This window comes from Aquila chrysaetos, chromosome 5, assembly GCF_900496995.4.
Source record: "Aquila chrysaetos chrysaetos chromosome 5, bAquChr1.4, whole genome shotgun sequence".
Taxonomy (NCBI): domain Eukaryota; kingdom Metazoa; phylum Chordata; class Aves; order Accipitriformes; family Accipitridae; genus Aquila; species Aquila chrysaetos.
In genome coordinates this window covers 17,157,657-17,182,815 of record NC_044008.1, presented here as the reverse complement: position 1 = coordinate 17,182,815, position 25,159 = coordinate 17,157,657, and the positions used below count along the sequence as shown (strand labels likewise).

At 40.2% G+C, this 25,159-nt stretch overlaps 2 protein-coding genes and 1 long non-coding RNA gene across 5 annotated transcripts; 1 reads left to right on the top strand and 2 right to left on the bottom strand.

The window, feature by feature from the left end:
* Window positions 1-359: 359 nt before the first annotated feature.
* On the bottom strand, window positions 360-12,115 carry GTSE1 (G2 and S-phase expressed 1). 3 transcript variants are annotated; one of them, XM_030016164.1, is made up of 12 exons: window positions 12,054-12,115; window positions 10,979-11,062; window positions 10,184-10,241; window positions 9,484-10,102; window positions 8,076-8,246; window positions 6,981-7,122; window positions 5,362-5,739; window positions 5,095-5,167; window positions 4,424-4,672; window positions 3,019-3,199; window positions 1,738-1,878; window positions 360-796 (listed from the first exon to the last, which is right to left on the bottom strand). In XM_030016164.1, exons 2-12 carry the CDS (start codon window positions 11,055-11,057, stop codon window positions 713-715), a joined length of 2,175 nt encoding a protein of 724 aa, XP_029872024.1. In that variant the 5' UTR covers window positions 11,058-11,062; window positions 12,054-12,115; the 3' UTR covers window positions 360-712. The 3 variants fall into 3 exon arrangements, with proteins under 3 accessions (XP_029872024.1, XP_029872025.1, XP_040979617.1); XM_030016165.2 differs by having other exon boundaries at window positions 10,184-10,247; window positions 12,054-12,106; XM_041123683.1 differs by lacking the exon at window positions 12,054-12,115 and adding an exon at window positions 11,626-11,841 and having other exon boundaries at window positions 10,184-10,247.
* Window positions 12,116-15,260: 3,145 nt separating this feature from the next.
* On the top strand, window positions 15,261-17,679 carry LOC115341960. Its single transcript, XR_003923584.1, has 2 exons — window positions 15,261-15,621; window positions 16,850-17,679. It is a non-coding gene; the product is annotated as an uncharacterized LOC115341960 (long non-coding RNA).
* A 3,475-nt stretch (window positions 17,680-21,154) lies between these two features.
* Window positions 21,155-25,110, bottom strand: TPRKB (TP53RK binding protein). The gene is made up of 4 exons (XM_030015642.2): window positions 24,737-25,110; window positions 23,895-24,017; window positions 23,432-23,608; window positions 21,155-22,602 (listed from the first exon to the last, which is right to left on the bottom strand). Exons 1-4 carry the CDS (start codon window positions 24,875-24,877, stop codon window positions 22,516-22,518), a joined length of 528 nt encoding a protein of 175 aa, XP_029871502.1. The 5' UTR covers window positions 24,878-25,110; the 3' UTR covers window positions 21,155-22,515.
* Between the last annotated feature and the right edge of the window lie 49 nt (window positions 25,111-25,159).

The following is a 25,159-nucleotide window of genomic DNA, read 5'->3' as shown; positions in this document are numbered from 1 at the left end:
CTATTCACCTCCCTGTATTTAAAATCTCCATGTATCATCCAAGTGTGGCAAATTCAGGTGAGAAATTTTTCTGTTCTTTGAGAAAGAAAGTTTAAGTCTAACCTTCAAATGTCAAGACTAAACCAACTGGCAGTAACAAGCTGTTGCTTTTGCCTTTGAATCACACAAGTTCAGCTGTTGCTGTTAGTGTATTCCACTAGCATTCAACAGTACAATGTTTATTTCCAAACTTGCTACACTTTTATATGAAAAAGCACCCTGAAGCCCACTAGCTTTACCTACATCTTAACATTTGTTAGTGAAACACTAAATAGTCTAACCAAAGCCTGTAATAAAAGGTTTACTATTTTGTACAACAGTTCGGTAAACAACTCATTTATTTTAAATTAAATCTTTGTTGCACATAGGGGATAAGGAATCAAAGAACAATTGGAAGAAATAAAAAGAGACAAGCTTCCAATACAGAGAATATCCCCTTTTGCCTTAGAGCAACGCAGTTTAAATACAACCATTGCAGCACATCCATGAACAGAACCATTAATCAGACTTGGTTTGACTATATCAATACTGTTAGAATTGTATTGTGTTAATGCGGTTCATCAGATAATCTATAGCCATCTTCAAAAAAAAAAAACCAACTGTACAAGTGAAGAGTAACATCTAAACACTTTAAAGATCACAGATGCCAAGAATTCTTCATTTCAACTCAAGTTCAGAATTTGAGTAGAGGGGAATCCAGGTTTTCTTTGTTTACATCAGGACTCAGAGTGATAAGAGGCGAACTCAAATCAATTAGCTGAAAGAAAAACAATAAAATTTAGCTATTGTAGTCAGCTGTTGTATATAACTACTAGCAGCAATAATCTCTATTAACAGAGTCTTCTCAAGTACTTTTTTTTGTTTAGGATTCCTATTAGTATCCAGAAGACATACAAAAGCACCACACTCAAGCTTTTAGGTTCAGGTTTTTAAACATCTAGGTCATTCTTAGACAAGCACAAGCTTCTTACAAGGTGGTTATTGCCCATACTCACCTTAAAAGCTTAAAATGCTTTTCTGTTTCACTACTGTGCATATTCAAGTGACACTGTCATCCACACAGAGCCCTTCTGAACATGCCCCAGAAGTCAGAATTCTGTTATCCTCTTCTGAGATACTTTGAAGGACCTGATATTAAATTGATCCCAACTACACCTAATGTCAAAGGCTACATCCTCATAGCTACCACCATTCATCTGACAATATCTAAAGGCATCTACCTTTGAGCTACTATGCTTGTCAAATCTAGAATAAATTCCAACACACATCTTTCAACTAAGGAGGGGATTAGGAAAGGAGTTAGACAGGAGAGATGGCCTTGCTTTTTTTCCTGAAAATAAGCTGCTGCTGCCAAGAACTGAAAATTTGCAAGAGGAAAACAAGAGTCAGCATGCCCACTCGACTTAAGACAGCCTTCACTTCGTGCTTCAGAAGAGTTCATTCTTTAACTGCTTTAAGTTTTCTCCATACTCTTCCTATTGGCAGATTGCTCACTGAGCTCTAGTCTAGAGCAATTGGTTGATTTTGAACATTATGTTCTCTTTACTTAAGAGCACCTTAGTACGTAGTATCATATTGAACATAGAGCTAATATTAAATTCTTAAAATATTGTGGACCTGCTCTACTAACAAGTATATGCAGCCAGTTGACATTTTTCTGGTAGCGTACTTGCACCAAAAGACTTGACTATAACTTACCTTTACCTGCCCTGAGAACATAGGCTTTAGAGGAGTAACCTTATTCACTTCTGGAGTATTAGAAAGGTCAATCAGAGGTCTACTTTCACATTCCAAAACGTGTGGGAGACATTTGTCTACTCCAATATCTACCAGTAAGGCCTTAAAAAAAAAAAAAAAAGATAGTTCAGGTTTTCCCCTGTTCTCCATGCTTCCTTCATAAACATTTAGGCAGTCAAATTAGCTTATACAGCTGTAATAATCACAGGACAGGCTTAATTTACAGGTTGGGTATTTTTCATATGGGATTGTTTGCACAGTCTAAAAACCCCAGCTCTTGCTCTGCCAATGGCTAGCATCACAAATAGTGAAAATGCAGTGAGACAAAGCAAAAGAGCTCCTTGGGGCATAAAACAATTTTCACTTAAAAGCAGAGTTAAGTCAAATTTAAAACAGAACTCTTAAGATTTAAATGACTTAACTACAATTATTATGCAATGTTATTTAGCCATAGAAACTATTCTGTAGAACTCCAAACTTCAGTTATGCTTTTGTATAGATTAGTTAAACTGGACATGTGCTAAGCAATTCTCTAAAAGATACTTTGCATCATCAAGTAAGCTAACAAGAAAAATACTGATGCAATAACATCAAGCAATTAATCTACACATTATTCTACACCTGAATATTTGCAAAACCTGAATATTTGTAAATCTATAGCCACTTTGACAGGGTAATATTTCAGAACTACCAGCTCAGTCCTTTCTCCTTAATGCCTGTGGAGTGTCAGCTTTCAACATGAAGCCAGTAGATTCTTGGGAGAGGGGAAAAGTGTTCACTGGACTAAGTACATAACACTATGTTTACTGCTACATGGGCTTTGGGGTTTAACCCTTACTCATTGTATGCAGATTTGCACCACTGTTAGGTGACTAGATTTAGCTACAGCAGTGCCTTTTATTTTTTTCTTCCAAGAGGGCTTTATGGCTGCAATAGGAACTGCCCTGTGACACTGCTTTTCTAATCAAATCCACAAGGATTTCACACCACTTATCCAGAAGTGGAAATTTAGTATGAAATCTGCAAGTATTTGACAGTTCAGCTTTGATGGGAACAAAGTTAGTGGAAACACTGACATTCAGTGCTAAAAATAGGCACTAGAGGGTGCACATGCTTAGAGTTAATCCATTTTATCTTCCTGTGTACTGAAGTGGTTTTCCTACTTATCCCTCATCTCAAAATAATTTATTTTCAAGCAGTTTACTTAGTCATTCTGTAGAAAAATGTATTGTCATTTCTTACCTCAGTTTGTTTCTCTTCAGCCAGCTGATTTTGTACTTCAGCCTCTTTTACTTCATTTTCTACCTCTTCTGGAGCAGTTTTTTCTGGTGAAAAGTTAAGTGCAAGAGGTAGCACAGGTGGAGGAGATGTATCATCTTCTGAAGAAGATATCTTTGTCTTACTCTCTTCTGTCTGTTTAGAACTACAGAAAAGAGCATTGGCAATAATTGAGTTCTTTAATCAGCTTGAACTACTAAAGACAGACAAGCCAATCTCCTAACCTCATTTTTTCCTTTTTTACCCCAAGTTTTAATGACCAAAAGACTTCCCATATTTTCATCCCAAAGTATGCTAGTTACCTGCAAAATACAAGATATTTCATGCTGCAATAAATTTATAGCCTACCCATGCAAAAAAAAAAAAAGCTAATGACTTCAGGATGAAGAATTTAATCTTAAATTGACATATACAAGCAGCCTAAACTTCACAAGTGGTATTTTGGTTTTTCAGACTTTGAAGAAACAACTAGCTAACAAGTACTGATATTGCATATCACTAGGCAACCCCTTCAGTCCCTGCTGAGAGGAAGTACTCACACCGGCTGGAGGACCAGGGATCATAATCTGATTAGTATGATAAAGTCATTCTAGGGAGAGTAATTGTTTCCTTGAGAGAAAAGGCTATTTTGGACATTTAGCCTAAGTAGCATGACATATAGGAAGAGTTTTCTAGCCATGAATCATTCCTGCTTTGATATTGTTCATCTCCACCAACCATGAAGCAAGCCTGCATACATACATACATACATATATATATGGCACTTATTAGAAGATGTTGGGCTGATAATACGAAGGCAACATTATTTTCACAGAAAACAAACATAATTAACAACAGTGTAGGATTCACCCATTCTGCAAGCAATTATTTCAAATTAAAAATAGGTAAACCTGCTCAGAAACTGAAGTTCAGTCAACTAAATCCTTAGCTTTTTGACTGATATTTTAACAAAGTGTAATTTTACAGAAGCATAGGCAACAGTATGAAACAAAGTTAAGACTAGTATGTATTTTAACCAGCTACTTCCCTTCATCAGAAGGCAACAGCAAAATAACGCCAACACCAAATCTGTTTTCAGTCAGAGCATCAGATAGAAGTCTTGAGTTGTCCGCTAGCTCAAGACATACAAATAACTTCCTACTAGAGATTATAATTCTCTAATGTTAGATATTGACTCATCTCAGTAAGGCTTATAGTATTTTACTAGTCACAAGATATAAATCTTTTTTAGGCCTATACAGCACCTATGCTCAAATGCTTTATTCTAACATTTAGCAGGGGTCCTTGAAACCTGAAAGTCATCATTAAAATTCATTTAGAGGCAGTTTGCCTACAATACTTATTTCATATATGGAGGTTTCTGTCTTACCCAGCTCTAAGAGTCTTTTTGGTAGAAAAGCTGGAACTTTGGCGAACAGATGCAGCATGTGGAGAAAATGCCATTCTTGGTGCAGTTTTAGGAGTCACTGCTGGAAATCCTGAGATACGACGAACAGGTGTAGGTAAGCCAGACCGTTTCAGACTGGCAGGAGTCATGGAGACAGACCTCTCAGGAAAACAAGAATTCTGAAAGATCCCATCTTCTGAGGCTTTCACAGGAGTGCTGACTGCCATGGCACTAAAAAAGGAACATGCATTAGCCAAAAGCTTCTAGAAACAGTTTTATTCAAACTATTCGACCAAACAATACAAGTCAGTTTCCTTTTGGTCAGTAAGGGAACAGTAATCATGATAAAGTCAATAATCACAGCATAGTAAGGGCTTTACCTCATAAGAATGCTGTTATGAATGACTCCAGTCTATTTAGCATTGCAAAGAAAATTCTCTTCTGAAGGGGGTGTGGGGGGTGTTGTTTGGTTTAGTTTTGGGGTTTGGGTTTTGTTTTTTAAATCAGTTCCAATAGGCATTAACACAGCTAACCTGGAGGGTCTCAAGGGACTACACAATGAAGTTAGAACTTCTAACAATTGTTCCAACACCCAGCCATGTTGCATTCTAAGTAGTACACCCCAGCACATTCAATTTTCAGTTAAGCCCTACCTTCCAAGTGTGCCACAAAATGTTAATCCAAGAGATGGTGTTGCTTTTGGTGCTGATCTGTTTGGTGGCGTATCTAAAGAGAAAAGTTTTGTTAATTGCTATCCAGATTTTTTTTTTTTTTTAATTATAACAGATACCTTTCAGTTAAAATACTAATTCCTTCCAAGAGGTGGAGAGAAGTGTAATGAAACAAATAACAGGCATTCAAGGTAACATTTGCTTTTAACAGCCAAGCTAGAAGACAGGTCATGCAAAGTATGTGCTTACCTCCCACCTTCACTGGAACCTTAGTTAGACTTGTAGGAACAGAGAAAACTCTAGCCTTGGGCTTTGGACACAGGCTTCCTTTTGTTGCACTTCGATCTTTTTTCTGCTGACATAGCTTCTGCAGACTGGGAACAGAGCTCAGCCTCTGAATTCCACTGCCTACAGCCTCAGATGATGTTGCAGAAGCTGAAGAATGAGCCAAGCTTACAGCACGAGATATTTTGGGAGTACTAGCTGATCTTGCTTGCTTCCTGGATTTTTCTGTATTGGCAGTCTGCAGAGATGACGCTCTGGTAGGTCTGACAAGGGCCAGCCTATTTGTACTAGCTGAAAGGTTAGAGCCACTCACACTAGCTTTTGAAGACATGCTTGATTTTCCTGAAATAGAAAGTTAAGTTATACTTCTGAATCATTGCTTATTGCTAAGTTTTTGACTAAGAAGAATAATCATGCTCACACAGGAAAGAAAAAAAGCAATTTACAGCATTTAAATTTATGTTCAAACTACTCAAGTTTAAGAACACATACAACTACTGAAAACTTACTCCCTGAATCCTCCAGCAATTTTGTCTGTTTTAGAAAGTGTTCTCACCAAATTCCTGAATTACTGCAATCAAGTCAAAGAATATTCTTCAAGGAATGCCAAAACAGCTTGCAGATTCAAGTTACATTTTCAGCATTTTCTCCCAGCATAGTTGGCTCTGTTCCCTTAAGCAAGTATTCAAGAAGGTAGTAGTTCAAGTTACACTGATTAACACCACGGGCTGAACTACCCCACAAGTGCTTTTCTCAGTTTTCTGTATGGTTCTTACTTTTAGTCTGTAGGTTACTTTCATTAATAGGATGAATCTTGACTAGACACTTCTATCATATAAAATAATTCTTATTAAGCTTTAACTTTTACTGATATATTATTATCCATCCAGAAACAAAGTACAAAAAAATTTGCAGTAACTCAGTATCTCAATAGATCTACAAGAACTGTGGTGCTTACATCTGACAGTATTTTTAAGGAGACTATTTTCCTGATCCTTTGAAGCTTACTGTGTCCTGGGTCTGAAATGGTGAAATTGATGTCCTCATAATATAAGCCTCTTGGCTGTATTCTGTTACCTCCCTAGAGCAGGTTTCCAATATGCTTGAGTAAAGCTCATCCTTTTATTAGGCTTACAGAAACTCAGAACTAGGCCTTCCACCTTCCTTCCATATTTCAGTTGTTTTGGTGGGTTTTTTGTTTTGTTCCTTTTTTTTTTTTTAATTCAAGTTAAGACAAGCTTACAGCATTCAGAAGCTCACATACTCAGCTGTAATAGAGAAGATCATGTACAAAGAGAACAGGTTTTCTGAGGGATTGCTTACTTTCTGGCTGTGTCAGACCCTCACATGTAGGCATCAGGCTTACATGAATTTAGTTTTTACAAATGATAGAAGTCTAAGATATATCTTTAGTCCACAGGGATTTATTGGGCTAGCCTACAAAATTTTATTCTCCATTCAAAGTGTTTCTTACTGCTTGTATGTACTGGACACTATTAAAACATACTCAAACCCACAGTCCAAGACATGCTTAGCTACTTCAAAATTGATTTGTGGCACAAATCTGTAGTAAGAGTGATTACCATTTTTTCCTATAGGAGAAATGGATAAACTTGAATTCAGACTTGAGTTCATGCTAGACACTGATGACAAGGAAGTAGTCTTTCTTATGAGACCACTGGCAACACCAGGAAGTTTCAGATGTGTCATCTTCTTTAAGCTAGGCTGAATCAGAGAACATAGTTTATTCAAAAGCAAAAAAACTATTAAAATGTTATTTTGCCATGCTTTTTCTTGGTATTATAGCTTTTCATTTGTGAATTTTAGAGAACCTCCTTCCTCAGATTACAGATTAAAAAGCAAACTTTCTTAGAAACAGTTCCATTATATCTGAGTTGTTATACAGAACTGGAACATCAGATCTAGGAGGTGGACTGTTATTTTTATTCCTGCCACAAACTTGAATATGGACTTAAAGGGATTAAAGAATAAAAGGAGTAACCCCTGGCACCAGTATATGCTGGGCACCAACCAGCTGGAAAACAGCTTTGCAGAAAAGGCCCTTGGGAGTGCTGGTAGACAAGTTGAACATGCCGAGCACTGGCACAGGTTTCCCAGGGAGGTTGTTGAGTTTCCATCCTTGAAGATACTCAAAAGCTGTCTGGCCATGGTCCTGGGCAACTGACTCTAGGTGGCCCTGTTTGAGCAGGGGTTTGGACCAGATGACATCCAGAGGTCCCTTCCAATATTAACCATTCTGTGATTCAGTGAAATTGCATGCAGCATGGAAGTAGGTGTCTAAAGCTTCAAAACTCCTGACAGCTATAGGTATTCTACCTTCATACAAGTTATGGCAACCTTTTCATATGGTATAGTTAACTACACACATCAAAAACTTTCTTACAGAAAATTGCTGATCGCTTACCTGCAGCTAATGCTTTAAAAACAAAGGTAATGCTTGTTAATCCAACACATTTATAGTTGCTCTTAAGTATGTTCATTGTGTTATAGACTTAGAACACACATTCAAGAATGGCAATTATGGAACAGAGACTACTTCTCCTTAAAACCATTATACACAACAACATAGCTCTAAATTAGAAAGTAAGCTATATTCAGTTTTTTCTTTTTATCAGAACATCACAAATTATTTTCATATTAAGAATGCTTGCCATTACCTTACTTGGTGCAGGAAAGGCTTTTTTGTCTTGCACTGAGGAACTGTCACTGAACGAAGACTCAAAAACATCTGAAGCAGCACTAGATTTATCAGAAATTAGATCTTCAGGTGATCCCATACTGTTCAAGTCTCTTTTTGTAGAAATACTAGTATGTTTTCCTGGTTTGGGCTGCAAATTTCAATGCAACATTTTAAAAGATACTAGTGTTTCTAGAAACCATTATAAAGCTTTTTACACAAATGGATTTTGTTAAGAAACCAAGACAATAGTCAATGAAGAAGCCTTTGAACCCAGTCAAGTCCTTAGTCTTTGGACTAATATAGTTTAAAGTTAGTCTAGTGAGTGTATTTGCCAAGTATTAGAACATTCTTGAACCCAGATATTGGACATCAACATGAGAACAGTTCTGCACAACAATTCATCAGCACAAATTTCATATAATCATGTTCACCTACATACGGTAACAGTTGTTCCTTACAAGATCTCCATTTAATTCATATTCTTCTGCTTTACTCTAGTTTTCCAAAAGATGAGACATTACAATAGTAGACTGTATCATCCAAACTGTCTATTTAGACAGTGGGGTACAATTTGGCTAGTTAAAGCATTAAGACTGTGCCTTTTCTTATAGCACCCAAAATCAAAAAGAGTCTTTTACCACAAAGGAATCAAAGGGTCCCCTATCTTCTATAGGTGATGGTTCCCAAGGAGCCAATATCACATTTTCAGTAAAATCTAGTACATACTGGAACCCAAGCCGTAAGGTATAGAGCAATAAAATCCAGAAGATATTCTATCTAGAGACTGGGATTTGTGCACACAAGGTTTTCTAACACAACTGTTTCCTTGCTATCCTAGAATACATTTTCAGTTGGTCACATAGCTACATCTTAAATGTAATACCATTAATCAGTGCTTTTGATGATTGAGACAAGTTGTGGACAGAACTAGAGCGAAAAGATATTCCTGTCCTATCAAGATAATTGTGGGTTTTTCCCCCCCGCCCCCGACCTCCACTGACAAGAGTTAATGTGCAAAAATGGCTTTGTTTACTGTTAAGTCACTAAGAACAGTGCAGCAATTTTACCAGCAACAAAACAGTGTTTAAACAGAAGCTAGGAATGATGGTATTCACAAAATCAGAATACAATGGAAAAGAAATTTGCCTGCAGATGCTCTACATTGTCATAATAGATAAAACTAGTTGGCTACTATACCACAGTATCTGCCCTGACTTTTCTTTTTATATATAAAAGTTTGCTGCCTAAGGATCTTATGAGGTAGAGAAACACCAGAAGATTAAAGTTCACTTTTAAAAATAAAAGCTTGTGGACAGTTTAAACATTCCTAAAAGACACAAAGGCCATGTCTAAAGAAAACATTGTTGCCCAGAAGCTGTCTTTACCTTTTCAATAGTCAACAAATTGCTTCTTCCGAGAGTAGATGAAGCTTTTGCCATTGGCAGTTTGCCAGTTGCCTTCATATTTCTTTCCTTAGTTTCCTGTTCTTGTGTCAGAGATGAACTGGCAATTTCTGTAGGAGATACACAAATTTTAACAGGGCTTCTGTTTGGAGGAGTATGAAGAGCATGTGTTTTGTCATCTGACAAAAGTTTATCCAATTCCTTTGGAAAACAAGGTGGCAGCTGACACGCTGGGCTATCTCGCACACAGTATGTCTCCCGTTTAACAGCCCTGGGGCTTTTTTCTATATTTTGGTTTCTCAGTATTTTCAATTTTGACTTTGAGTCCTCCACAAATTTTTCTATAATCTTGTCTTCCCGTTCTTCTGATTGGCTTATTTTAGTCTGTTCATTCTTGCTTCCAGTCTCTATCTGCAGTGCTAATAAATGAGCTTCTTTGAAAATTTCCACAAATTTCTCTCCTGTAAGTGGGCTCCACATGAGTTCATCATCACAAGTAGGTGCAGTCTTTTTTTCAGCACTTGTTTTTGCTTCAACATTGGCAGCAATACATTTTTCTTTGTGTCCCAAAGGTCCAACAAAAACTTCATCTTCATTTCCACTACAAAGAAAAGTTAAGTCAGCCCAGCACCATATGTGTGTCCATTTTAAAGGTATATTTACCTGTAGACCCTTCACTTACCTTGCTGGAGAGAGTGAAAGGTCAAAATCAAACTTTTCATCAGTCAGAAGAGGAAAGTCTGAAACTATAACAACAAGAATTTTGTCACAGCGGGGATTTGCAATAAAAATGATTGCATTATGCTTTGACAGTTTGGTGAAGCTGATGTCAGATGGCGAAGAAAGTTTTAGCTACCAATTTTAAGTAATTAAAATAACAAAAACATGGTTTAGGTCAAAGAAATTGAAGGTACAGCTGTGAATATGATCATAATTGTGATAGATACCCAAATATTATGAAAGATGTCAACACTAATTTCTAAGCATCCATAATAGAAATGTGGGATCTGGCTGTGGGAAAGGGTATCGGCAGCCTCCAATCAAGAAAAGTGAGATTATATAATCTACAGCTATATGACAACGCAGTTGTCCTATCAGTCAGTTCTTTCCCAGTTCAGACCACCACAGGACAGTAACAGGAGCCAGTGAGAAAGATTAGTTTTCCTGTTAGCTAATATATACACTAAATATTAATTGAATCTACAGCAGACAGATAAGGAAAAGGGAGAGGTCAGATTAGATATATAGAAGAGAGGTTGATGACATCATGTCACTACTACACATGCTCTAGCACCAGTGCTCCACAATCTCTTGAGGAGGGTTATAAGTCTGAGACTGGCAACAGCAGCCCATTCAAGTAAATGAGTACACAGAACAAGATATAAAACAGATACAGGAGTTCTACTGATCTGAACTGTCTTAACTTTAAATAAGGCATACACCAGGTAGGGAATACCCCAACATGTTCTCCACCTACCATTGCTTGTGCATATACTCAGTTTTTCTTCAATCACATGACTTGAGCAGCGTGCCGCCATTTCTTTTGATTCTTCCATAGTGTCTGGAAAATACAGAATTAGCGATGCAGTAGGTTTAAAAAAACAACAAAAAGGTCACAGAATTTTATGATACTACCAAATTAGCAAGGAGGCAAACATTCCCTTTGAAGACTCTTAGATGTTATGTTTAGGGACAGCCACACAAACATGGTTTATGGGATTTCACACCTCTCACCATCCTCTCGAAACATGCTATTGAATTATCTGAGACTATGTGTATGTAAAGTGTTGCAACCTCTGTAAAAGGCCTTCAAATACAGCAGTGACGCCTAGGATTTCCGAGATTCCTTAACGCAAACCCTGTGTTCGGCAACTAAACTCCTTATATGAATACAGCTGCAATGGGCAGCACGGCTAGACAGCTGCAGCAAGAACACTGCCACCCCAGAGGCTAAAAAAAACCCCAACTTTTTACAGCACTAATTCGAGACTGGCATAACCGAGACCCAGCACATCTCTGCTCCGCAGAGGAAACCCGTGCTGTGCTTGAGACGGCAACTTGCACTTGTGGAGAGAAACCCATCAAATACGATTGTCCTGTGAGCAGAGGTTGACTCGTCCCTACCTTAACACAACCCGCTCAGGCTTTGCCGAGGCTAGCCAGGAGACCCCAGGCAGAGTACCTCAGGCGGTGCGGCCAGGCCGAAGGGATTAACGCCGAGCACGGACCTACCGGGGCTGCTCCCTCACGGGGCAGCCCAGCAGAGCCCAGCAGAGCCGAGGGGACCCCCCTCCCCACACACACACTCCCCCCGGGGGAGGAGAAGCTGCCCGGCGTGCGCGGAGCCGCTCATAAGCCCCGCGAGGGGTGAGGAGCCGCCCGAGCCGCCCGCCGACTTCCCACCGCCCCACCTCAGGCGAGCTCGCGTAGGCCACCGCCCCCCCCCCCGCCACGGCCCCTCTACAGCCGGGCCTCGGGGGAAGGCCTCCGGACAGCACCCCGCGAGGCCGGTGAAGCAGCCGAGGGCCGGTAGCCGCGGCCGCTCCGCTCACCTCCGCGGGGCCGCCGAGCACGAAGCAGCGCAGCGATGCCGCCCGGACGTTTGAAATCGCACCCCCGTCACGTGACGCGTCCCGCGCGCCCTCATTGGCAGGTTCGAACGATAACGACATTCCCCCCCACCCCACCCTTCCCCGGGCATTCTGGGGCTTGTAGTTGGCCGGCGCTCCCCAAGGGCTGCCGGCGTCGCCGAGGGGCCGCTCCCCGCCGCTGGGCCTCACCCGCTTACCGTGGCCGGCGTCGAACAGATCGCACGGACGTAGTCTGGTAGAACTAGAGACGGGCCTCTGGAGCATCACAGCACCCAGCGCCATCGGAGGCTGCCAGAAGGCCGCTGCAGGCGGCCGCGGGGCGGGCGGATGGCTGCCGACGGCCACCTCTGGTGCCCTGGCGCCTTCTGCCCCTTTCGGCCTCGCAGGCCAGGCCGCTCCTGTGGCGCTTTCCGCTCCTCAAGTGCAGGTTCCAGCCTTGCTGTTTCATCCCCGCTGCTTGTTGCTGCGGAGCTGGGTTTGCCTGGCTGACCTCAGCAGCCGCGGTGGTGGCAGCACCAGAAGGGAAAGCCTTCGGGAGCGTCTGGGCTTGCCGAAGGACAGGCTTCAGGGCCGTGCCGGGCTGCAGGGCCTCGGTGACTCCTGGCACGGCTGTGGTGCAGGGTGCGCACAGACTCCTTTTGTTTCCTCCGCACCGTTGCTGCATACGATTGTCCTAGTAACTTGACTGCGCCAGAAGGGATGTATACCTGTTACTGAAATGACGTAAGGAAGAGCGAGATTCCTGGATGTCAGTCCCAGCTGCTGCCAATTAATACGGGCTGACTGATAGAATAGTTTTAAAAGTAGACCTGTGTCAGTAGGAAACACCAGGAACACACCGCTCTTCCATGTTTCTTCTGAAGTTTACTGCTGTGCAGTGCTTTGGGTTTTCTCCTAATACATGCATGGCCTCAGAAATTGCGGTCAAGTGATATATTCTGTTCCGAGTATTTCAGGATGACTAACTAAATCACTGGAGTGGAATTTAGCAGCTGAATAAGAATGGTTAAGCATGACCTGCAGGTTTTCATATAGACAAAATATTTTGTAACCCTTTCTCTACTTGGCCACTTACATTTTAGGATCTTTGATGGAGCCTTGCAAGCAGTATACGCAATTTGAGTATATAGCAAGTACCCTATGTATTGGCTAATATGCACAGTATATGGTGGGACAAACAGGCTACTAGGCTGACTATTAACACACTCACCTCCTACCTTTCCTCCCTCCCCATCACCCCAGGAGTCCCTCCTGGCTGGCAGGGTTCAGTTGGGTGGGGAAGTGTCAGGCTTTGCTGCTCGTAAAACAGGCCAATCCTCACAATTACAGAGTTTCTGTCTTCCAGCTTTTTGTCTCAGGATTTTATACCTGTTCTCAGTGTTTTTCTCATGGCTCTTTGAATTACTATTACTGATGTAATAATTTCAATTCTACATTTTTACTGTTCTTCTCTTGCATTGCTTTAGCTTATAGGATGTCTCACTAATAGCTCAACAGCATTTTTTTTTCAGTAAGTTGAGCAAGGGTCCGTGGCTGTATTGACAAAACTGGGCCATGCACATTATGAGGATAGTTTTCCACAAAGAAAATTATGATAGAAAAATAAAAGTTGGGAGATCTCAAGAGTGTATTATATGACCAAAATTCAACAATCTCACACCTCTGAGATGAGGCTGGCACGTACCTCCTTTTGCTTAGTTCAGTCATAAAGTGAAAGCATCAGTAAGAAACAGAAAATCAAGATGAAACTAAAGGGAAAGGGGGCAAATAGGCTGGAAGTGCTACAGATCTTAGGAATGAAGTAGAAAAAATGTATAAAGAAAACTAAAAACATACAGGAAAAATTCAGTTTACAGCTTTTATTGTGGCACCTACCACGCTGTATATGTTATTTAAGAAAACAATCCCAAAGTTGTACCATATTCTCAGGACCAGGTCTGAAAAAGCTGGAAGTGATTCAAGTCAGTAATTCTTTACTGATGTCTGAATTTTTTCCTCCAAGTCATTGTAATATTTCTATTTTTCTGTATTTAATATATTACTAATAGTAAAGAATGATATAATGTCCTTGGTAGCTCCACTGGTTCCAGTGACACAGTTTTACTCACATAGCCATTAGAAGTAAACAGCACATGCACTTCTATTGAAATGCACACTGACATACTAGTCTTGTAATAAGTTTACTTCAAGGAAATGGAGACTCAATCAGTGTCCATTAAATGGTCACTGTGTCGACGAAATTAAAATAGCTCTTTTTATAAATGTTATTTATGGAAAAGAGTTTTAAGACTGTTGAGACTATGAGTAAATGAGCTCAGTTTTAATTTTCTGGAGTGTAAGTGATATCCCAAGACATATTTGGAAATTGCTAATTGTTTTATTAAAACGGAAGGAACCAATTTTATTTATATAAAAACATAAATACTATGCAAAGGAAATGCAAAAGCCTTTAGAAATGCACCAGAACTACAAGTTCAGATTTGTTTTAACAGCAATTATATGTGACAATAAGCTTAAAGTAGCAGTTAAATGAGAAATATGGTTATTTTAATTTTTTTGACAGTTTAAAGATGATGCAAGAAGGTTTTCACATACTGTTTTGGGAAAGAAGGGCTTTGCCGTGTTTTTCTAAACTACAAATTTAAATGTGTTTATTCATGACCCCTACAAATAGTTACTGGACCATTGGATTTATTATACTAAAACCACTATTAACCCAGCTAATCATGCAATGCCCAACTATTGGGAGAACTTCTGCATTGGCACAGCCTCTTGTCAATTAATGGCTCCAGGTGGTCAGGGGAGAATAGGATGTATGTGACTTGGTTACTAACCCTAAATGTCCAAATGTTTTCTTTTGTGCTGATTTGCTGCTTATTGACTGCTTATTGAATATGATTGTGTTATAAAAGTCAACGGAGTATTAAAGACAGCACCTACTTTTTCATAAAAATGTTTGAATATTAGACCACATCTAAGTGATGGTGGCTTGAAATTTCACTCCAGGCAAGTTAAACCAGATTACAGTTGTAAAAAGGAACTAAGTTTTACCCCAAAATAGCCTGTGATCTAATAGAAAGTAGTTCTAAGTTACAGCTCATCCTGCATTTTTCATCACCAGCACCCTCCATCTGTGCATTACTTGTGTTGTTATGAATTTGGCAACACTTCAGCAGCGAGCTACTGTTTATAAGAAGGGATCCCAGCAGCTGAAAGAAGCCAGTCGTTGGGATTACTCATTACTTGCCTTGCGAGCTGCTCCAGGGAATTTCTTGAAGAACTATGTCAAAATCAGCCTTAGAAAACCAGTAATTTGAGAACTTTGATTGACACATATCAAGTGCTCCCAGATTAGCATTGGTCAAGTTGGGGGGCTTGGAAGAAAGATTCTTTTTGTTGGTACTGAGTGAAGATTTTCCTCTTTCGTGCAAGGAAACAAGAGGATAAAAAAGGCCTTTTTCCTCTCTGCAAGAAGAAATCTGACACATTGGGAACTCAATCACCAAGGCACCATGAATGCTTCCAGGAGGTAAGCTGCATATAGTGCATTCCACTCAAGTAGGAATAGGAAAGCAAACTACTGACAGAATATTCCTCTTGTGGTCTTCACATGATGCTGCCAGATGATCATGAACTGTGTTATTTCATTTGCAGTTACACAAGACAGAAGGTAGTCCTTGTCCTGATATGAATGTTAAATGTGTATTTCTAATTCTACAACTACTTTCTGTAAAATCTCAGCTGCAGAACTTGTTTTATTGATGAATTCCCTTTTGCAGATTGCACTTCCTAGTCTTCCATTTTTAACAAATCAGTTTTGACAGCTCTCTTCCAAGTGTGCATAAGTATATAAATGTAATTTGTGTTTAAAAGCTCTTTACTCATAAACTGTATCTGCAGCAACATTTTTGGTAACTCCTCTTCTGTGATAATAAGAGCAGGAACATGTATGAACCAGAGCTGTAATACATCTAATTCTTCTCAGACCTCTTCCTAAGCTACACGAAAATCACAAGCTGATCAATGTCCTTTTGGCATTCCAGTTCAGACGGAATTGTGGACATTCAACATTTTTCTCTCTTAAAAAGAAGCAGGCCCACTGGGGCTTAGCAGGCAATTTTCAGTGGCAATAACAGTAACTGGAGGTCAGTTACCATAGGCTAACACTTCTACTTTCAAACCATTTGGGAAAGGTGGCAAAGCAATGTAAAATGTTACTCTAGAGAGTCCAGCAGATACCCTTTGTGTAGTTACTCCTGATTGGTATCTTTGGGTAATGAATATCTTGACAGACTGCCAAGGGAAGTTCCCTCTGAAAAGCAGAGATAAAAACACATTATCAGAGCAGAATGGAAAACTTACACAGCACATGCTGTGCTTATTCCCATGGATTAAAGCTTTGGAAACTGCTAATTTTTTTTAAACCCTGTCACTTTCATAATATTGCAAAATGAAAGAGTGTTTTTTCTCATACAACTGATCTGTATCAATAGTGAAGAGTAAGAGCACTGTGCATCCTCTAACGAGCCCATACCCAGTCTCTCTGCCTGTCAGTGGGAGAGAAATACCAAATGGCTGGTAAATGTTTTGCATTTCCAATTATGGAAATTACTTTATTAGCCCCATACAGTTTGAAGCGCTCTTTCCCAAATCTAGTCAATGATACAAGGCACACTCTGGACTTCATTATAAACACTACTGAACTGTTAATAAAAAATAATATTTTTTCATCTTAACCTTGCTTTTTGTTATGGCAGGATACATTCTCTCCGTGCTCACAGACAGAAAACCAATGGAAACAAAAGTGAGAACTGGCATAGCAGCTCTGGGTTCAAGGACCAGCATGGGGATGATCTTGCTACAGTCCATACCCTTTACACGGTTATTGTCATAATCCTTCTAACGGCAATCTGGGGAGCCTGGTCAAGGAAGGATTCATCCTTATAGCAGCAATATGCTTTCTTTTTTAATATTTAAAGGAATATTTGTGTCGATTATCCATACCTGCGAGGTACAAAAAAATGGTCTCAACATATTACAGTTTTCTTGAAACTGCTTAAACTGTTGCTACTTGTGGAACTGAATCTGTGAAGCAATTTAATAGGCAATGTACAGAACATGACTTTGTGAATAACGTACACCTGCTTGCACTGTACATGTTTGCATTACCCTTCGCATGTATATGAAAATTACTTCAAGCACAATATGCTACCAAGAAGAAGAGTTCAACTTACATTTTTATTGGTTGATGTTTTGTATATCCACCCCAGCTTTCCATTTTTGAACTTACGTTGTCCAGTCTCTACCTCTGCTAAAATTACCTGTCCCAATCTATGGTAAAACATACACTACAAGGAGGCAAATAATCTGCCATGTCGCAACAACACAGGGAAAAAAAATATCAATAAAACCAGCTATCCTGCAGGCAAAAGAAGACCTCTGAACAAGTCAAATTCTCATCTCTGTTGCTGAAGAGAGTTTATATGGGATTAGCATCTGCGTATTTTTAACTTATGGTAATGCCTTTGTAAACTCAGGAATAAAACCATGAAATAAACTGTATTTGTAAGCATCCTTTGTTGCAGAACCAACTGGCTCAGTCTTCAATCTTGTACCAATATATTTAATTTATCTGCAACCACTGCTTGCTTTTCCATAATTCATTAATACCTCATAGCAGTACCAACCTCTACATACACCAGCCCATCCTTGATTGGGGGCATTCCATATTCCCACTTTTTCAGGGAAGTAACTCCACTCAGAAAACCTGCAAGCTTTCTGGAAATACAGCCAGCTGGCAGTCTCTGTTAAACTCTGTTAATTGTATGGTTGCCTATTCCTGATGAGCTCAGGTTAGTCGACTGGCAGCTCTGAGGGGCAGTGGCTGTTGGGAACAATAGTCCAAGCCTTTGGAGCTTAAACTCAGCTTAAACCCCAAATTTCAGCATTGCCTAAACTAACAAACAGTATCCTAATAAACAAAGAAGGGCTGCAAGACATTTTGAATACTTAGGAACAGATAGATACAAGTTTGTAATTACGTAGTACCTGTAGAGAACACAATTCTTACAAGTATCACGTACTCCATTTTGGTATCCATCCATCATCAGGAGGGGTACACAAACTGAAATGTTTCTGAGAAGATCCACATGGCATTAAACCTCAAGGAGTGTTTACAAAGCACAGTGGAGCACCAGAGACACCTGTGTCAGCTCTCAACAGGCAGGTGTCGGTGCTGGAATCGGTGTTCCTCTATCTATGCAGCACTCCACCAGCGTTACCCTACTTGGGCAAACACCCTTGTTAAGGTACCACCTCATCATGCTTTAACATGGGAACAAAGCTTTGATGATGCTCTCTGAAGAACAGCACACAAAGGAATGATAATAAAAAAAACAGATTAGCACATTAAATACATTGTCTCATAGGACATAGGGACCCCAGTCATAAACCATATAGCATGAACTATTACAAGTGAAAGCAAAAGGATGGTCCTTCCCTTGTAAATGTACCATTGAAGTACACAAGGAGAGATTTAGACATTCTGACAGCAGTACGAAAAACCCCAGGTGACTGGGGCTGCATGACAGGCGATGGCCTCAGCGCACTGGAAGCTTAATGTCATCAAGGCTTTTGCAGGAGAGAGGGAGTTTTGACAATGGGTCAAAGAGTGGTACTGAATAATCATTTATTTTGAAAATGATGGAGGTTCCCCTAGCTGAAGTAAGCACAGAAGGAGTGCCTGAAGCTGCTGCTTTGAAAACACAAGGCAAGAGGGTAAGCTTAGGCTATAGGAGACCAATGTGAACTGTGAAGGGCTTTGGAGGTAAAACCAGACAGATAAAGGCATCTCAGGGTGACAGAAGAGGGGAAGCCAGTGAACGGAGTTGGGGAGGGGGCCATGCTTAATGGTGAGGGGAGTTCACTACTGGAACTGGTCACCGACAGCTGACATGGATTTTTCCTTTGCTTAAGACTTTGTAAATCAGATTGGCTATTTGTTCTAACATACGTAGCTTTTAGAAACACGCATTTTACTAATATCAACACACAGTTCAGAGATGCGCAGGCTGCAGCTCATAAATTCAGCTGCCAGATCAGTGAATCTGCATCACTTGTGCTGCCATGTTCATCATGGTGGCCTGCAGACGTGGCCGCAGAGCACTCAGGAGGAGTCCTCCTGGTGCGAGGCAGCCTACCTTCTGCTTCTCTCTTTCCCTGCAGAACTTCCAACTGTCCCTCTCACATCACTGCGAGATTTGCCAGGTCACAAAATATACACTCCCCCAACCATGGGCGGGCACACATCTGATCCCACACACAAGCACCAGCCTGCAGGTTAAGGCTGCTGGCAAATCCTGGTGTCCTCTCGGAGGACAACTACCTCTGTCACGACAGCGTGGGCAAGTTTTCCCTGAGTGTATGTTCGCATTCCTGCTGCATGCCCAGAGGTATACCTGTTATGTGATGGACAGGCCAGCAGTTTGGACATATATCAGATCTACCTAGGCTGAAAGCTTGGGAACCATCTTTAACTCACACAGCAATAACCTGCTGGCTTTACCACGTATTACAAAGTCATTGTAAAAGATGGCTTTGTACAGTCTGTTTCTTGCTTGTCCCGTCTCCTGTCATCGTCTGTCCCTCCCCCCCGCCCCGCAAGAAACTCATGTATTGCAAAGCATTCAAGCAGGAAAGTGAGTTCTGTGGCAGATGAGGTTTTAGTCATTGCCTTTTAGAAGCACAGGCTGCTGGTTTCGCTCAATTTTTGTCATAGACACAAAGTTAAAAAGACAGCACAGGCAAAAAAAAACCCTAAAAACCAACCACCACCCCACCTAAAAGAAAAGCTAGAACAACTGACCACACATGATACTTTTGGATTTAGTTGTTAAATTTGTAAATCCTGCAGGTATAATCCTGCCTCTGAAGCACTGGAGATCCAAATAAGGTATTCCTCTCTTTCACCTTGTGATAGAGGAGACGAGGTATGAAAGTTCAGAGGAGACAGCAGCAGAACACTAAATGTTTTGAAAAACCTGTCTTTTTTCCTTAAACTTTTGCTTTGCTGGAAAACAGTGGTGGTTGATTTAACAGTAACATTATAGAACCAAATTTACTAATTTCTAATGTGTTCAGAAAGACAGGCGTAACTTTGCAGGGTCAACAAAATCTACATTTATTACCAGTTTCTGTAAATAATTTAACTTAGATAATGGAACTAGACTAGGGGAAAACTGTGGTCTTGCAGGGCAATGGCATAGTCTTCACTGCCAACAGACCCAAATCATCTGCCTAAGTGACACTATGGAGGCTTCATCTCCCAAAATAATTTCCAGTAAATCCACCCACGAAAAAAGTTCATTCAGGTCTCACCGTAAATCACAATTTCATAATTTAACTCATGTGAACAGTAACAAACTATTTACTGTTTCTACACCAATGAAACAGACTGACAAGAATTCAAAAGTGGGAACCCAAGTTTGGAACTTGTATATCAATTGTTATGCAGTGATCTTTTTATTAATATTCCTCCTATACTAAACAGACCAGACTGATGTTTTACACACGTTCTAAAAAGGCTGTGGTTTAAGCATACCTGCCTGCTGTTATTTTAAGCTACCAAAACCAACGTCAGCAGTTCAGCCCGCAACTCTGATGATATACTCCATGTACCAATTGGACTGTCAGAAAAGGCAAACAAGTCTTTTCCATGGTCATTCTCACAAGCTGATGTTACACACATTTTATTTCAAAAGACTCAAGCCCTTCTAAGCTCCATTTTTTACTAGTGCCTCCCATTTCCCTTTATAGAGGATGATACATTCTGTAAAACTGTCTTTAAATCAAAAAATCAGCACAACCATTTGTCTTGAATCATTTCTTTTGATAAACGTTGTAATTCCCTTGGTACTTGGTAAGTATTTTGCCATTGATTTGGTTGGTAAGAAAAGGATGGTATTTGTACTACTGTGTTTTAATTGAGGGAAGAATTAACCAAAATCAAAATGCAAAACAGAAGCTAGGGATTTCTGTATTAAATACAGACACACAGACAATGCTAGGTCTATATATCAGTTTACTAGTCTGTTTAATGTAGTGGGTAACACTTCAACTCTAACTCAGACTTGCCTCTTCCCCAAAATACATTTTGTTTTCCCAAACACTATCTGTAAGAATCTGGGCCATACTCTTCCAAGTATCTTATAAGTACATGAATTGTAATACCTCAGAGAATATTTGGGGGAAAAAAACCCAAAATGCAGACAGCTATACAGTTTTATACACGTCCCAGAAAAACAATACAGCATAACAATAACAAACAGTATGGATTTCTACCTAATTAGGACAGTAATTTTTCTTAAACAGGATGCCTGCATATGATTAAATTATACTCATGCAGGGCTGTTGGACTTGGTGACTATTGGAAATCAATATTCTTTTTAGTTCCCTTTGATGTCCTTTCCTAACACTGGTTCAACAAAACAAGTTCAATGATCCTTTCAGTATGCTATGTAAGTTGTACTGACAAGTGAATAAATCTATGGCGCAAATTTCTCTGTGAATTCTGCACCTGGAACTAGACCCTAGAAAGTCAGCATCACCATGCATAATTCAGTGTCATAAAGTAAAAGCACCTCCCATTACCCTTTAACGCCAACACAGAAGTACCACAGCAACACACCAGTACCTCAGCAGTACGCTGCATCCGATGACATCGGATTGTCAGTTGCTACCACTACCGTAGCCATACTGACCTTATTCATTGTTCTCCATCTCCATCTCTGATGCCCCTGCTCCATGCCGCTGCCACCACTGGCTGCCATGGTGCCCCTCCTGCCCCTTCACGCTCCCAAAGGGTAGGCAGCGACTCTATCCCATTAGCAGAAAGAGGGAGATGCTGCTGATAGTTTATGGAAATTTTCCTTTTTCTAGTCCACCAGCAATACTTTGTGCCATAGAGACACCTTTTCCGGCAGCAGTATCGTTAAAAGGATATCATCCATCAGGGGTGCCAAAACAAAACAAATCAGGGGACGGTTAATAAAAATGGTTTACAATGTTTGAATCCTATCTGGGACTCGTAAAACATTTGATGAAACAGAAAAGTAAGTACAGATTTCCAAGCCTTCTGTTTATGATCAACTTAAGGTACCGGCAAAAGTGATTTTTTCTTGTTAAGAAATGGACAGAAATGCCAATGGCAAATTCTGCTTTGCACAGCAGAATTGCTCTCTGTGCTTAGAACACAGCTCAGATTACCCCCCTGTCCAAGCTTACTCATTTATGGTTAAAGCTCAGGTGTTATCAAACTACTCAGTATTACAGCACTTTCTCCGAAATGCAGAATGAATTGCAATGGAGTGTTTTTACAACTTAAAAAGCCCTCTTTTTCCTTAAAAAAAAATTTATTTCCACATTTTCAAAGAACATCTTTTGTTGACATTCTGCAAACAATACTATCCAATAAGGTGCCGATTTTTTCTTCCTGTGGAGTAACTTTGTACATCTGCAGAAAAAAAGAACAAGAAAAACAAAAAAGCTGTGTAAGGAAGAGAAAAAATGATCACATATCTGAAAGAACCAAGAAAGTATTTCCCCCTCTCCCATACTTTTTACATTGGAAATTCCTATCTCGTTGTGACTGCAAGACAAAATTGGGACCGAGGAACCAAGCAAATTCTGAAACTGCAAGACATAAAGAAAGCTAAGAAACCAAATGAGAGCAGCCCTGTTAGCTCTATGTTATATGCTATGATTTGTCCAATTTTATTTATGTCTCCCATCATTACTTTGATGGACACGATCAAGATGATTCAAGTTGCTTGAATTTCATCCAGTGAAAAACATATGCTTCAAGATACCTATCTAGCATATGGTAATCTGTTAAGAGCACACATGCCCTAACACAGCTCCTAGCAGCTAATCAACACATTTTTATTTTACCACCCATGCTGGGACTATTTATGTGCTTAAGATTATGAAACTGTTCAGAACTGAAAATTTATTTTTAATTAAATGGATATTTGCCTGAGAAAACAGGAAGCAAAAGTGCCTGAATAGTAGGCAGCAATCTGGAATTTATTTTTATGTTCCAACTTCCTGACAATGTTAAGAATTTTGAAGACTTAAAATTTGTGATGTCAGGGTGTGACAACTAGAACTTTTTTCAAGTAAAAAACTTCTAAGAAAGAAATCATCATGGTTCACTTAAAACAAGGTTCCAGTTGTGCTAAAGAAATACAGACCCTAAGTTAATTATGTCCATTGATATTTAATCAGATAACTAAATAAACTATCCCTTTTCTCTATGCCAGTCATCTCTTTTGGCTACATACCTTCTTAACTTTGGCAGCGTCTGTTAGTTGGGGGAGTTCATCTAGAGAAACCTGTTGGCCTTCTACCTGAGATGCTATATCTTCCAGATTTACAGTTTTTTCTCTGTCCACAACCAGAACAACGAGTACTGCTGTATCACTGTCTGAAATGCCAAACTTTTTAAATGCATCTGAAATCTGAGAAAAGATGAGAAGTATCAAAATATTATGAATCACTTACTACATGTAAGCAACTTTTTCAGTTACTCCGTCAAATAAACCAAGAGTATAAATTGACACACGTTTTACATTAATGGAATTCTGACAAGCTACAGAAGATAACAGCATATTAGTGTTATTAAAAATAACAGTAACTTCTATTAGTAGCCAGATAAACAGTTAAAAGAATACATATATTTAGTTTGGCTGCATGGATCTTGGCAAGCTTCTCTGGCAAAAAAGACATTTGTTCAGTAAATCTTACATTGTTGTTTGGTGAAAGGCTGAAAATAATTTCTGCATAGAGAGTTCTGGTCTTCATTTTACCTATCTTGTGTAGATGAACTGCTTTGTTGGCCGCCACAAGAATTTGAAAAGGATCTACAATCTGTAAAACACAACAGGAGAAGTTAAACAGAAATTTAACATACTGTTTTGAACTCTGAAAAAATCCTGACCACTTGATTTTGATAGCTGAAGTCTGCAATTGTAGAAGTGAGCAAAACCGTACTCTGCTAGTTATTTTAGCAGTTCTTGCTCTTCCAAAGTCAATGTCCTGTGTGGGGTAATACCTGACATAAAAATAAAGATTACACTCTCTCAGTCAGATTACTGAAATCTTTTGAGAAAAGAATCACATTAATAAATTTTCTGTCAGTAAATTGTCAGATTAGATTCTCCCCCCCCCCCCCCTTCTGTAACTACTGCTTTGCCAATTCTAACAAAAAAGACTAGATTCGGAAACTAGTTATGGGTTTAAATGAGCACAAAGGCTCCAAATAGTAGATTTTTGACAGCATTAAGCAGTTAGTGCTACATTTTACAGATGGAAGTAGATTTAAATAGCTCCACCACGTAGGATGTGAAGTGAATCAAGGCGACACTCGTCTTGGCCAATCCTGGCTCTTTCTCTTACAGAGATGAACCCTGACGCTGTACAACACCGTAATGAAATCAAAGGAGGGAGAGCGCGAGGTACGCGTAACTCGTGTGACAGCGATTACAAGCACAGGCCGTTGTTCGCAGAGCTCCCACAGAGAAGGATTTCCACACTGCCTTCAGAGCAGTCAGCGCAGTACCAACAGGCCGACACAAGCGTTCGCTCACCATTGCAGGGTTTATTAACGCTCCTTCAATGGATCCTTCCATGGCTTTTTTCCTCAGCGCAGCGGCATTTTTCACGTGGTCGAAGAGGAGGAGAGTCACGCTGCAGCCGGGGAACAGCTCCAGCTGATGCGTGAAATCCATCTCGCACCGATGGCGCAGACCGGCCCCGGGAGCACCGGCCCTACAGAGTAACGATGGACAAAGACGCGCCCGCTCTCGCCTCGTATCACGCGCAATTTTAGTAACACGCAGCCACTCATGGACGGTCTTCAGCCCTTCCTAGTGGGGAAACCCCACGCGTGCGGGCTCCACGGCCGGAGGCAGGCCGCACCTCCCGCCCGCCCGGCCCGCCGCTCTCCTCACCCCTTCCCGCCGACGGCGGCCGCCGCCCGCGCCCGGCTCCTCCCGCCCTCCCGGCCCGGC